This window comes from Ornithodoros turicata, chromosome 9, assembly GCF_037126465.1.
Source record: "Ornithodoros turicata isolate Travis chromosome 9, ASM3712646v1, whole genome shotgun sequence".
In the NCBI taxonomy this organism is placed as follows: domain Eukaryota; kingdom Metazoa; phylum Arthropoda; class Arachnida; order Ixodida; family Argasidae; genus Ornithodoros; species Ornithodoros turicata.
In genome coordinates, this window is record NC_088209.1 from 43,883,765 (window position 1) to 43,896,251 (window position 12,487).

The window sequence follows — 12,487 nt, forward strand, 5'->3', positions numbered from 1 at the left end:
TACGCTGACTGTCTATGACGGGGGTAACGACGTCTTCTTTCGTGTCAATGCGACCCGCGATGACTATGATTTGAGCCAACATGAGAGACTTGGTTGACAGCGCCTGCAACTACTCTACGACTAATCGACAGAACGGGATCTCGCTGATAAACATCGGCCGTTTTAAAGCGTTCCATGTTTGGAGGCCGCTGAAAGTGACACGCTGCTCAACAGTCCTCTATTATTGAAATACTCGGTGTACGTTTATTGTCTTGCGCAACTGACTTTGTTTTGAAAAGGCTATCGTTTAGTGTCGTGTCAAAAAGTTTTCAGTTGATGCTTCGAAATACGCCCGAATGGGCGAGGAAGCTGGTGGAAAAGTTTTGCAGAACTTACCCTCTGCGAGAATCTCAGTTTCGGTGGTGAATTCTTGTCACATCATCAGCTCGTGCAGTTTTCATAAAACGAAACACGGATGAGTACGACCTTACGGTGAGTTTAATCTCAAATGACAAATGAGTAAAGTCTCACATTTGAGACAGAGACGATTGCGAAAAATAATTTTGTGACCATTCACATGATACACAACTTGATGTCGGAATCACGGCAACTGGCGACCAAAAATTATGTCACGCGCCCAAGAGCATGTTGAGCAAATACCATTCCCCCATTGGCCCCAGATTTGTTCGCAACCGCACTACTTGAGATAGGTAAACCGGCGCATCCGCGCGTATATTGCGTATATCACTATAATTGCGTTGATGGGAACAAAATCTGCAGGACCAAAATGTTACGTGGCAAACGCTCTTACTTCGTGTCCACACTGTTTACTCGTAGGAACATTATGTCACGCGTGGTCTTTAATGGTATTTTAATTTTTTTGTGGCATAGCAAGCCGGCATCAACCTGGCTCTTTCCTCTTTTCTTGCTCGGAAACATATACCCCCATGGTCTTCCATTAACGGTAATTGAACGCGCAGCAACGCAACAGAATGGGACGCTAGATTTTAGATGCTGAATACTCTAAATTATGCTTCCACCGTGCGGACGTCGCCAGGTGCACTAACGCCTGTATGTGGCTCCGAAGAGGTGCGCAGTTGTATATGCGCCAATTTCAAAACCTTCAATTTCCCTCCGCAAATCAAGATTGTGAGGGGAAAAATGGGCACACCTCTAGTCACAATGTCACAATGATTCCTTTTGTCTTCATCGTGTATCACAATTAATTCTGGAACAATGAATTGTCATTATGCGAAATCACCTCAACATGGATGCCCGTGTAATTTTATTCGCCCTTAGTCGTCAAGCTGCACTTTGCGGCTTTTTCCCAACCCATCGCTGAATGGGAAATAAACGATTGAATTGAATTGAGTTGAATTTATTTATTCTACCAAGTGCCAATAGCCAATTCTTCTTACAAGTTTGTGCAGCGCTACCATTTAGTAAATCATGATTATACAACACGAGAAAACTACCCTACGATGATCATAATAAAAGCCACGTCGGTCGGATTAATTTTGTCCCCCCGAGAGTTCTGCTCTGAAATTCGACTCGCAGAATGAATTCTACAAATATCTTGTCAGTCTCCTGTAAAGCGTGCTTTCGCTGCATTGCAGTAGCGTTTGCAGGAGAAGCCCCCAATCACTATTTTACTATTATTTTGCGTTAGCACTGCGAAGCAACACACCTAGACAGGTAGGGAGAACCGATTGGGAGACAAGATTTAACCGGTGGTAGGATTTAAAACAGTCAACACCCAGTCTCGAGCATTCCGTTGGACCAACGCGAGAATGCTGTCTCCACGGGGTCTGGCCACTCCACGGCTTTTCTAGTGAGCTGTTGCTGCGCTTCGATCCACAGATCAGTGAGACAGTAATTCCAAATTCAAAATACAATTTATAAATTTAGAAGGCCTATGCAGGGCGAGCCCGAGACATGTGCGACTAAACGCCTATGGACGCTTATTTAACGCATACTGAAGGCAGACTTGGCAGACTGAAGTCACTAAGTGAGTTCCAGCGATGGACTACGGCGCAGCTACAGAAAGGGGTGCGTGCTGGGAATAATGCATCTTCCCCCTCGTATTTTGAAGACGATCCATCGCGAAGTACGCGACCCCGAGTCGCCGACGGAATCTTTAAGAAGGTACACATGAGTCTCTCACTGTTATGTATTCAGCGAAACACACAGCTGTTAAGCGAAACATAAGACTCGAGTGAACTTTAAGAAGCTCCTCTCCCAGGTTCCCATTAGGATGGGCGCCAGGGGTATATTCTGCGTTAGGGTAATGCCGTTCTACAAAACGAGTCTCCTTTAAGGGCAGTCCTTGTGTCGCCTTGATAGTCTTTGCTCGGATGACGACACTCTACAAGTTAATCATCATTATAGCAGTAGGCAAAAGTGACGAGAAAGAAACAAAAGCGCTCACTCATTGTGTAAAATTGTGTTGACCGTACCTTATCTTAAAAAAGGTTGTGAAAGGTAGATGTGAACCTGCATTCCAAGTCTCGTAGAGAAGAAGGTAATAGCGCGTAACAAATAGTGCATGAATACTGGAAGTCACTCGGTTACGACATCAGGAAAACCCGAATAGGAATGTCTCGACACCCTCTCAAGTTTCCGTGATTTTTCGACTACTGTCGTCACAACAGAGCCATTGTGCAGTGCCTTTGTAGAGGCTGTGGGTTGGAATCCCACTGCGGGTGCCTTTTCTTACTGCCATCATTCAATTGCATGTGCTCTGTTGTTCTACTTTCTCTTCTATTTACGTGTCCGACTTTGTCGGGTCTCGCATCTCCATATATTTATTTCGTTTTATTTTGCAATCAATCAATTTTACGTCACAGCACGAAGGGGAAGTCTCGCCAACTACGGCGCTGAGAAAAAAAAAGTTTTCGTCGATACTCTGGTGTGCATCATAACCCGTCCAGTAATTTACCCGAGGAAGACACGTACTCCATTTCTGCGTACACGGACACATTTTTTTTTCCATACACGAGCATTCAAGGTGTAGCCTGCTGACCTTAGCTACTGTATAACTAGACAACGATACTGGATGTGTGACTATAGTCACACACCGCAAGGAATTGTAGGTTAAGAACTACCCCCGATTTTTCACCCTCGAGTTTCAAGTACTAATCGCTACTTGTGTATCATGCAGAGCTGCGGTTTCAGGGTAGCTGCCGAAATCATAACTCCTATGCCCCATGCGCTATTCCACATCTCCCCATCTCCTCTTTTCAAATATATTACGTCGAATAATCGTAACGAGAATAGTCAAGAAACTAAAACATTACGCACCTTGTGCAACATTTCTTCGTTCTCATCCTCGAACACTGCAGTCTGCTTCTTTCTGCCAAAAAGCGTCCGCTTTTCTGTCGTCGGCTTCACGCTCAGAGCCCTGCTCGCACGGTAAGATGTACCCCACATCACGAAATTCCGTCACCAATCACATTCGAACACGAGGAATCCGCAAACTAATATGCGCCAAGCAGAGTAAAAACATCCTCGCGTTTGGTTGCAGACGACAGATTGCATAGGTCATGTAGCAGACGGCGCTCAAGTGGCCAGCGTACAAAGATAGCCTGCAACGCCACCTGTGCTGCGGGAAACGTCGATAATCGACAGATTGGAAACCACGAAAAAGTTATGAAAAGGCCAACTCAGAAACCAATCGAACTCGGTAGCCCTAGAGATATGTAGAAACATGCAAGTTTTATCGAAATGCCATCTATCGGTACGGCCATGTGATATGCAGTTGGCCTAAAACTGGCATCATTGACTGTGAATTATATTATTTGCTTTCTAGTTTTAGGTTCCGTCTCGTACTTTACCGCAGCCAAAATGGATCAATATTTTGCACGATTTCTCACGATAATCTACTAATAAAGTAATAATAAAAGTGAATGACAAAGCGGGTTAGAAGGACGTGTTAGATACCTAAAATCATGTTAAAATTGCGTTTTTTTCTTTATCACAACACCATCATATTAAAATTGCATTTCGGTTCAGTCCAACTGAATATATCGCGGAAATTTAAAAGATCACCGTTGAACCAGAAACATTCCCACAATGGGTTATGGCTATGCTTGTGACATGTCACATCACGTTGTCGGCCAAAATATTTTTGTCGCAGGATTAAGCACAAATTTTGCACGAAAGCTTGTCATTAAAACTCCTAACCGTTTCCATACTAATGTGACTGCCTCCTTCGTGGACTTGGCGGCATTTTTGCATTTCGTCAAAATATGTTTACTGTAGCCCGATAACGTCGGAACGTATAAACAGCACCCGGCTCTTACATCGCGAGTTGTGTGCTCAGACCCTGATTTGTACAGCCTATTAAAGTGGGATTCCGCAACAAAATCACCACAAAGATTGTGACATAGCAGTAACCTTTGGGGTGTCAGGAACACACATACGAAATATCGCGTACCCAAAGTGCGCAGATTTTATTCGAACGAATTATTACCAAGTGAGCGCTTCGCCTCTGTGAAGCAAGAGGGCGCTGAAAGCAACACGTCTGACGTCATCCGGCATGGAAGAATGCAAGCTTCCTAGCAGACGACAATGCTGGGTGACGTCACAGTATCTTCCTCAGAGCGAACCGCTGTGCGCTTTGCATTTTTGTTTCGGTTTGGTATTGTCATCATTTACAATTACTTGCACAAAATGAATGCGAATATTGTATTCGGTATCAAGGGAGCGGTCCTTGTTCGGTAAAATGCTCACCTAATTTTTTTCGAATCGTTGCGAAGTCTCCCCTAGGCGTGCTTTAAAACAATTGTTGGTGGGCACAAAAATAATTTATTATTATTTTTACGAATAAGTCTATGCTTAAAAACACCATTATTTCCCATTCGTTGAATTAACAACTTGGCTTAGAAGTACCGCGCACCTGTAAATTCAAGCGATATATTTTTGCAAAAATGTCTAAACGGGCCGTTATGAGATTTGGAGCGATTACTAAAATTTGGTTTCCATTCCAGTATGATGACCTGCTAGTGCATAGGACCAGACCAGTACAGACGCAGAGGCACCAGCTAAATCATATTTTGGCAGCTGTCGCGCGCCATTCATTCATCTAGGACAACTTGCTTGTGTAACTTCAGTCGTATCAAAAATCACGAATTTCTTAATAACGGTATCGCGTAGTTCTCCTACTTATTATGTGGACATAAAATATCTGGGACGTCATGTGGTCGATTTTTTCAAGAGGGGCACGCCGTATCAACTCGCCGCATATTCGGCGCTTGAATGGCAAGTTTATGTAACATTTACCCTCAGTGGTTAAAAAGTGCAAAGTCTTATAACCTGTGAGAGATAAGGTTCTAGAGTCATTTTGCTTGGAACAATTCTATCGAGGAATACCCGACAAGGTCAGGCTCTGGGTTCAAGAGGGAACAGATGTATAGAAACAGTCAGCACAGGGACAGTGAGCACGGCTCTCGGGAGACAAATACCAAAAGTGAAGCCAGTCCCCAAACACAAACAGGAAACGGTGATACACATCAAGACAAATCAATCTTTGTGAAAAGAACAAACTTATTACCTTCGAAAAAGATAGCTTCGTACTGCCCAAAACCCAAAACATCAGGTTATGCCAACATTCTTAAAACCCAACTCAGAAACCGAAGAAAGGCCTGGCCAACAACAACAGCAAATAAGTGATAATGATGTAGTGGGATGTTTCGCCGCTGAGGCGGCATCCTATCCCATTGCTTGAGGGAAAGAAGGTGGTGCTATCAACCACATGAGTATAATGGCTCAAGCAATCTGCGTTTTCATGTAGCTTTCCTGTGTTGTAGACCACGTCAAAGCTAAATTCTCGGAGAATGAGACTAAGAAGTCGGCCCTTAGGAGAGATCTGCTGTAACCACTGGAGAGGACAGTGATCAGTTTCAAATGTAAAGCGAGTATACCAGTCATATAGCAACTTCCCATGCCAAACATGCACATTCCTTCCTTTGCCGTTAATTTTCTACTGACGCCTACTGGATGGGACGGTTTTCCTTTTGACAGAGAACTGCTGGCGATCACTTGCGTCGCATTGTATAGAGAAAGGCTTTGAGCAGTCAAGAACGCAGGTTTACTCATTAACGCCACCTTGGGTTTTTGAACTAAACACTCTTAGTACTCACTCGTAGTAGTACACACTCGAAAGTAAGAGAACTGGCGATATATGAGCATGTTAGTGGTAACCAGAAGGGTCAAAAACTTGCAGGTTCAGGTTTAGTCAACCGTCTCCGGAACTCTCTAATCGCTGCTATTTTAACATCTAATGGATGTCTTTTGCCTTTACCTACAATGTGACCTAAGTATATTGTATTTGGGCACAGCTTAGTTGACATTTTTCAGCTTTGATTGTAAGTCCCTCAGATTGGAGACGACTCAGTACTGTCCTAAGGTGAGTCAAGTGATCTCCTCCAGTGTTTGAAACTATAGCAATGCCGTCAAAGTAAGCTAAAGCAAAGTTTTCAAGTCCCTGTAAAACTCAGTCGGTAACGTTGCTGAGCTCAAGATCGTGGGTTCGATCCCGGACGAGGGAGGTAAACATTGCTTCCAGCACTTTGTTTTCTGTCGCACGTCAAAAGAACCCCAGGTGGCCGCATTCATGCAAAAAGCTCTGAGGTCAGAGGACTTCAAGCAGGCTGGTAGAGTCCTGTCAGTCAAGCACTGACAGTGCTGAACAGGGTTAGAACAGGGTTGTCGTTGATACGGGTCAGTTGGGACTGGAATATTGCTCTCTCCGAACTGTATAGAGGGCAGTCAATGAGTACGTGTTGGATGATTGCCACCATGCAGCAGACGCCAGTGACAGATGCGGTATATGAAGGTTAGATTTCATTGATGTGACATTCGCGGTGAGCGGTTATAATTCCCGAGGATAAGATATACAGCTCCCTGCCGTACACATTTGGTGGCATCAACGTGGCATTTTATTGCACGGCCGCCCGATGATGGTCCCAAATTGTTACCGCGTATTCTTGTTTTCATCTAACGAGGGTTTTATATAGCGTTAATTTCATATATACAAAAGCAAGAACGAAATTACGTTTGATGTGTCGTGGTATTCAAACGACAAGTTAGGTGAACTGTAAACACCTAACACCTCTGGGATTGAAGCAACTTTGTGCCATGTTTACCGGATATGGTAGGTGAATCGTTTACTCTATTCATTGGCAGGCGAGAAATGCCGACCGCAAACATCACCTAACTTGCCTGCCCCCGCAGTCCCACATTTGACTTTGTGTGTTCATTATATTAAATAAAATATTTTGATAGACTGAACATTTCCCCTTTCCTGTTTCTCTTGCCTCTCTTTTTTAATAAACATATCCCCCCGATTGCACGCGGCCAGGGCAACGGCAAATAGTCGCGAAAATGATGAAATGTTAAAAGCTGCACACTACATTTCGTAATACAATATACTTTACGTAGGAACAGCGAGTCGCAGTCTGTAGGGAGCTCCAGTTGCGCCCGGCACTTTTCCCTGGCATCACCGCTGGACGCTAATGGCGTTGTGGGAACGATAGAAGTGCATTCCCGCCACTGCAGGCATTTAAATGCCTTTGCACTGCTCGTCTACAGAAAGGAACATGCACTTAATCAGGTCTCGCAGGGATGTCTTGAGTTCCTCGTCTTAATGTAGGTCTAGGCAGAGAAGGCAGCCGAGAAAGCGATAAATACGATAATTACAACGAAGAAAATGTGGTAAATACAATGCAGCATTCGTTTTGAGATGATAAGTCATATCCTTTTTCTTTTCGTAAATGCTACGCCTATATTAAGTCCCTCCTTCTTTTCTTTCTTTTTTTTTTTTCAATCATTATCTTTACATCAGCCTTTACATCTGAGACAATTACGACACCTCCGCGCCTTTAATCTCGCCTCTTTCTTTGAAATCACAAACCTCCCTGCTGAAATGCAACCGTTAAATTTCCCAGAACGTGCGGGGATAATTTTAAATTGCAGTGAGCTATGACGTAACGCTAGAGAGCACAACGCGCATACACATAACGTGTGTTATGTGTACCTAAGTAGCACACATAACCATCTCGCAACGTATTGCCCAATGTGAAAGTGAAGGAACCACGAGCCCGCAGTTGGTCCCTCAATGATAGTCCTTCAAATCATTGGTCCTTCTGAAGTTGGAATATGCAGCCTCCGTGTGGGATACTGATCACAGCACAATCACCAACTCGATAGAGACAGTACAAAACATGGCAGACAGATTTATATTCGGTAGTTACAACCACACCGTCAGTGTCACTGTTATGAAGCCTAACCGCAGTCTGCCTCTGCTTTCCACACGCCGAACAATAACTCGTCTCTACGTTTCGTAAGATTTATGATAATAATATACACCTCAGAGAATCGTTAATTCAACATCCTTCGTACATCTCAGCTCGTACCGATTACCCGAAGAAAGTGGGCATTCCCTCGTGCTCAACAATGTCAGGTCGCGATTCATTACTGCCTCGTACATCGCCTGAGCGGAACAGCCTTCCCGGTGCCATTGCCTCCAATATCCACATCGAGCAATTTAACAAACGTTTGTGCGACCATTTCGCTGCATAGTCATTTCTTAAATTTCCACGTTGTACGCGTGTGATGTAATCGACCCCAAATGACCCAATGACCCCAAATGTGCATGACCCCATGAATGAAATGGAATGAATGACCCAAATATTCTTTCTTTTCATTCTATTAGACATAGCCCCCCCCCCCAAAAAAAAAAAGTCTCATTTGCTTCTTTTCTTATTTACCTCCACGTATATGTGCAATTTGTTCGTGTAAACTTTGTAAATATTTCTGTGTGCTGGCCACATTGACATTATATTATTAAATGTTAACCAAGTGTATTGCCTCTGTATTGCCTCACGGCCCTGAGAGTAAATAAATAAGTCAGTTTGAAAGTCGTACAACACGGTAGCCGACCACGTTCTGCCTGCATATCATTTTAGTGGGCCATAAAGTTTTCTGAGCCCACGGTTGTCGTGGCGCCATCTGTCGTCCTAGCTGAGTTTTCGGCGCGGACCACAGGAATTTCTAAGGAGCGACGGCAATAATGCTATCGCATTAAAACAGCAGTACTCACAATGTCTGTACCGTTAGTCTGATCCACGACGTCCTCGATCTGAACCTGGGGTCGTACTGTTACACCCACGCAGTCGCCACGCTGCTGTAAGAGACGCAACCAGATGGACTTCCACGATGCCGATGGACGTCCGGTCACGTCGTCGTACTCATCCCCGTCATCTGATATACTGTCATCTGTGTCCTTCAATCTGGTCATTCCGTCTTGACAAAGTCCTAGCCGTTTCATGCAGGAGACAGCCGTCATTAAGCAAAGAGAGCGCCTGCGATGAACAAGGAAGGCATACTCGACACCAGTTTTATGCTTGCCCCAGCGTTTGCGCAGGTTTGTAGCCACACCATAAGTCGCGCTCGTCATTTCACTACGCTTTGCTACTTTGCGTCTGGTCTCGCGCACCGTCGCCGTCTTGATAGCTCGTCGCCCTCCAAGCGTGGTCAGTATTGCGTTGCGCCAAGAGATAAGATTCGGTCTCGTACAACTACGGCTCTGTGTTTCGGGATATTCCGTTGCCTTTATCAGAACTGCCTCGTCATTCCCGAATCTGGAGGCGCCGTTCGACGGCAGTCCCAGTCTGGTCGTTGTTATTGCCGCTGTCAGCACATTTTTCCTCTTATTGATAAGCTAGAGACGACCGAACGTGGCGTGGATATCGGTGACTGTGCTATCTGCAATTGTCGCGTTTCAGGAAATCGTGTGCGTCGCTAACGTAGAATGCATCCTGGTGGTTTTATCAACTAATGCCTCGTTTATCAGAGAAGACCGTGCGGGATATCAAACGAAATGTTAAACGCCCTATGAATAAATTTTATCCAACGCGTCCCTAACGCGTCCTAGCCTCAAATCTCCTCTCACGAAATGGCGGACATGACAAAGCAATTTGCGGTCTCGACTGGGTTCCAGCCCGCAAGCTGGGAATGAGTAAGCCGACAGAACCGCCGGTCTGGTTTTACATTTTGATTACATTAACATTTGATTAATTACATTTGACATTAATGCTGGTGGGTGTATCTCATCAACTGCTTTCATTTTTGCAGCGTCTGGATCATTTACTAACAACTCACGAGGGGGAGCCATATTTTTCTGTGACCAAACTCTCTCGCTAGACTACGACGCATAAAATGGGTCGGTGATAACAGTTTCCCGACAAATGAATCCGTCGCTTACTCTCACAGCTGTCTACCATGCATTATCATCGAACACACTCACTTGTCAGTGACGACGTATGCAATACCATTTTGCCTCTGGACAACACGAGACACCTTCAGCCTCCCTTCAGTTCGGGAGAACTAAGACATAGAACGACAACTACGTAGATTCTGACTTGTTCCATTCGTTTTGCACCGCGTCTCTGAGGAAACAGCCACCAGGCTGTTGTCACGTTCGCCAACACTGGACCGTAACCAAATTGCAGGAGCTACACGCCGCTGTGAAGCGCTCTGATGCATAAGCGGCGCATGCTCCCTTCGATGCCAAGTAGAGCGTGCAATAGCTGGGTTCTATTAATCGGCAATAAGCCGCTGCCTGGTATAAAATGCGGACACTCACGAGTTCCGTACGTTGTTCGAATAACTGGAAAGTCCAGTAGTCGAAACTCACAACCATCTGATAAGGTGCGAGTTGAGCAGCGATACGAACTCGTGGTCGATATGGCGCGTGTCGTTTTTTAGTGAGTGTTAGCAGACCGTTGAAAACGTGTCTTCCTAAGTACCGTATCTACCGCACCCAAGCAGCGGAGAAGATTCGGTCTGGTTGATATAATAGTTTCACGATGACGTTAATTAGCGTGAGGATAATAAGGAAACTAATGTTCTGAGGCTGGGAGCACATCAAAGCCTCAAGCCCGGTAATCCAGAAGATGTGAGTTCGAGTCCTACAGCCTGTCTAATCTTTTCAGTGACTTCCATCTTTCATGTTATCAGCGGTTTACTAACACTCCCTCAAGAAAAAGCTTCGCTGCCACCGAGTCAGCCGACAATCGCAAACTATACCATGCCACTGGACGGATATCACACAAATGACTATCGCTCATCGCACACTCACAATCACGACATCGCGGAGTGAGGTCACGTCGCATTTTTGCGTCGGAAAATAACGGACGAGAAAGGCGTCACATTCGTGTGCCCTGCGCTTGCCCATCAGCATGCCTTTCCCTCACACACACATAAATGGGATGATGATGTGGCGGGTCATTCTTCGCCATTATGGCGGTACACTGCCCCATTGCGCTCCTGGAAGTGATGAGAAAGTGATGATGATGGAAAGGTGTCCTATTAGAGTTCATCCATTAGTCCAGTGCTGGAGAGGAATTCAGCAACAGCTCGTAGGCCTTGTATCGGATGTGAGGGGCCCGACCATGGCCCGAGAATTTTGGCTAAGTCGAACTGGCGTTGATCGACGCGTTGGAGAGCAGTTTCCATGAGGGCACTCTCGCGATCGTACTCTCCGCAGACCAGGAGGACGTGATGGAGGTCACCGCGCACACCACATATGGAACAGAGGCTGGACGCGCCGACACCGAGGTGGTGTTTGAAAGCCGGTGTAAAAGCCACATTAGGTCTCATGCGGTGGAATACTGTGGTAAAGGAACGCGGCACTTCCTCAGAAACAGGTCATGCGCTGAGTTTCTGGAGACGGACATAGAAAAAAAAAGTGTATGTGCCAACATCCCTATAGAGTTAACGAGTCCGTATGCTAGACGTTAAAAGAACGAATAGCATACGGACGAGAAAAACGTTCGTGTGAGTCCGGCCTAAGAAAAACAGAGTAAGTCCCGTGACCTTGCGATGCAAGTAAACCAGCCTCTAATCTCATTGAACCTAGAAGGGAAAACAACTGACATTTTAAGTTCATTTTTATTTGGTACCACGCATTATTTTGGCTTAATCTCACCAGCTCCGATAAACTATGCACCAAACTCAGCTCATCTTCACGTGGTAGCTTCGCTAGCGATAACCGCCTCCATAATGGCGATTTGGGTGGTGGTGATGGTGAAATGGCTCGCAGTCACTTGAGTGTGACCAATGCACTCAAAGGACACACATGCCGGTCATGAGTATGAATAGCAACGTATGGCCTCCAGGAGGCCATTATCTTGGACGTCCCTTTAAATATACATATCAACAATTCAGCTTTTAATATCTTATGGAGTTAAGAAGATACACATTATGAATTTACGCCCATCGAGGAAAATGTCGTGTCTCGTACACAACCACTTATGGCATGGTGGCTGGAGAAACAATGCCTTGAAAGAGGAAGAGACAGACACTATATGTTGGCGTCTTCTTCTGCTCGTTCCTGCAAGCAACCGAACCCAAATACACTGTGTTTCCGGAGAAATGTTGCATCACCACAGTGGACACTTGCCGTCTCGATATGTCATGGCCTTGGGAGCCATGGAATGAAATGTTA

The 12,487-nt window shown here is 45.2% G+C and overlaps 1 protein-coding gene across 5 annotated transcripts in view; it reads right to left on the reverse strand.

The window, feature by feature from the left end:
* LOC135369050 (potassium channel subfamily T member 2-like) overlaps positions 1-10,361 on the reverse strand; it is a 189,355-nt gene extending 178,994 nt beyond the window's left edge. For 3 of the 5 annotated variants that reach the window (XM_064602677.1, XM_064602676.1, XM_064602675.1), the window contains exon 1: positions 9,080-9,512. In XM_064602677.1, the coding sequence (XP_064458747.1) occupies positions 9,080-9,436 (357 nt within the window). In that variant the 5' untranslated portion in view covers positions 9,437-9,512. Of the gene's footprint in view, positions 1-9,079; positions 9,514-10,285 lie in introns of those variants that run through there. The other 2 variants (XM_064602674.1, XM_064602673.1) reach the window with 2 other exon arrangements.
* Positions 10,362-12,487: the final 2,126 nt, after the last annotated feature.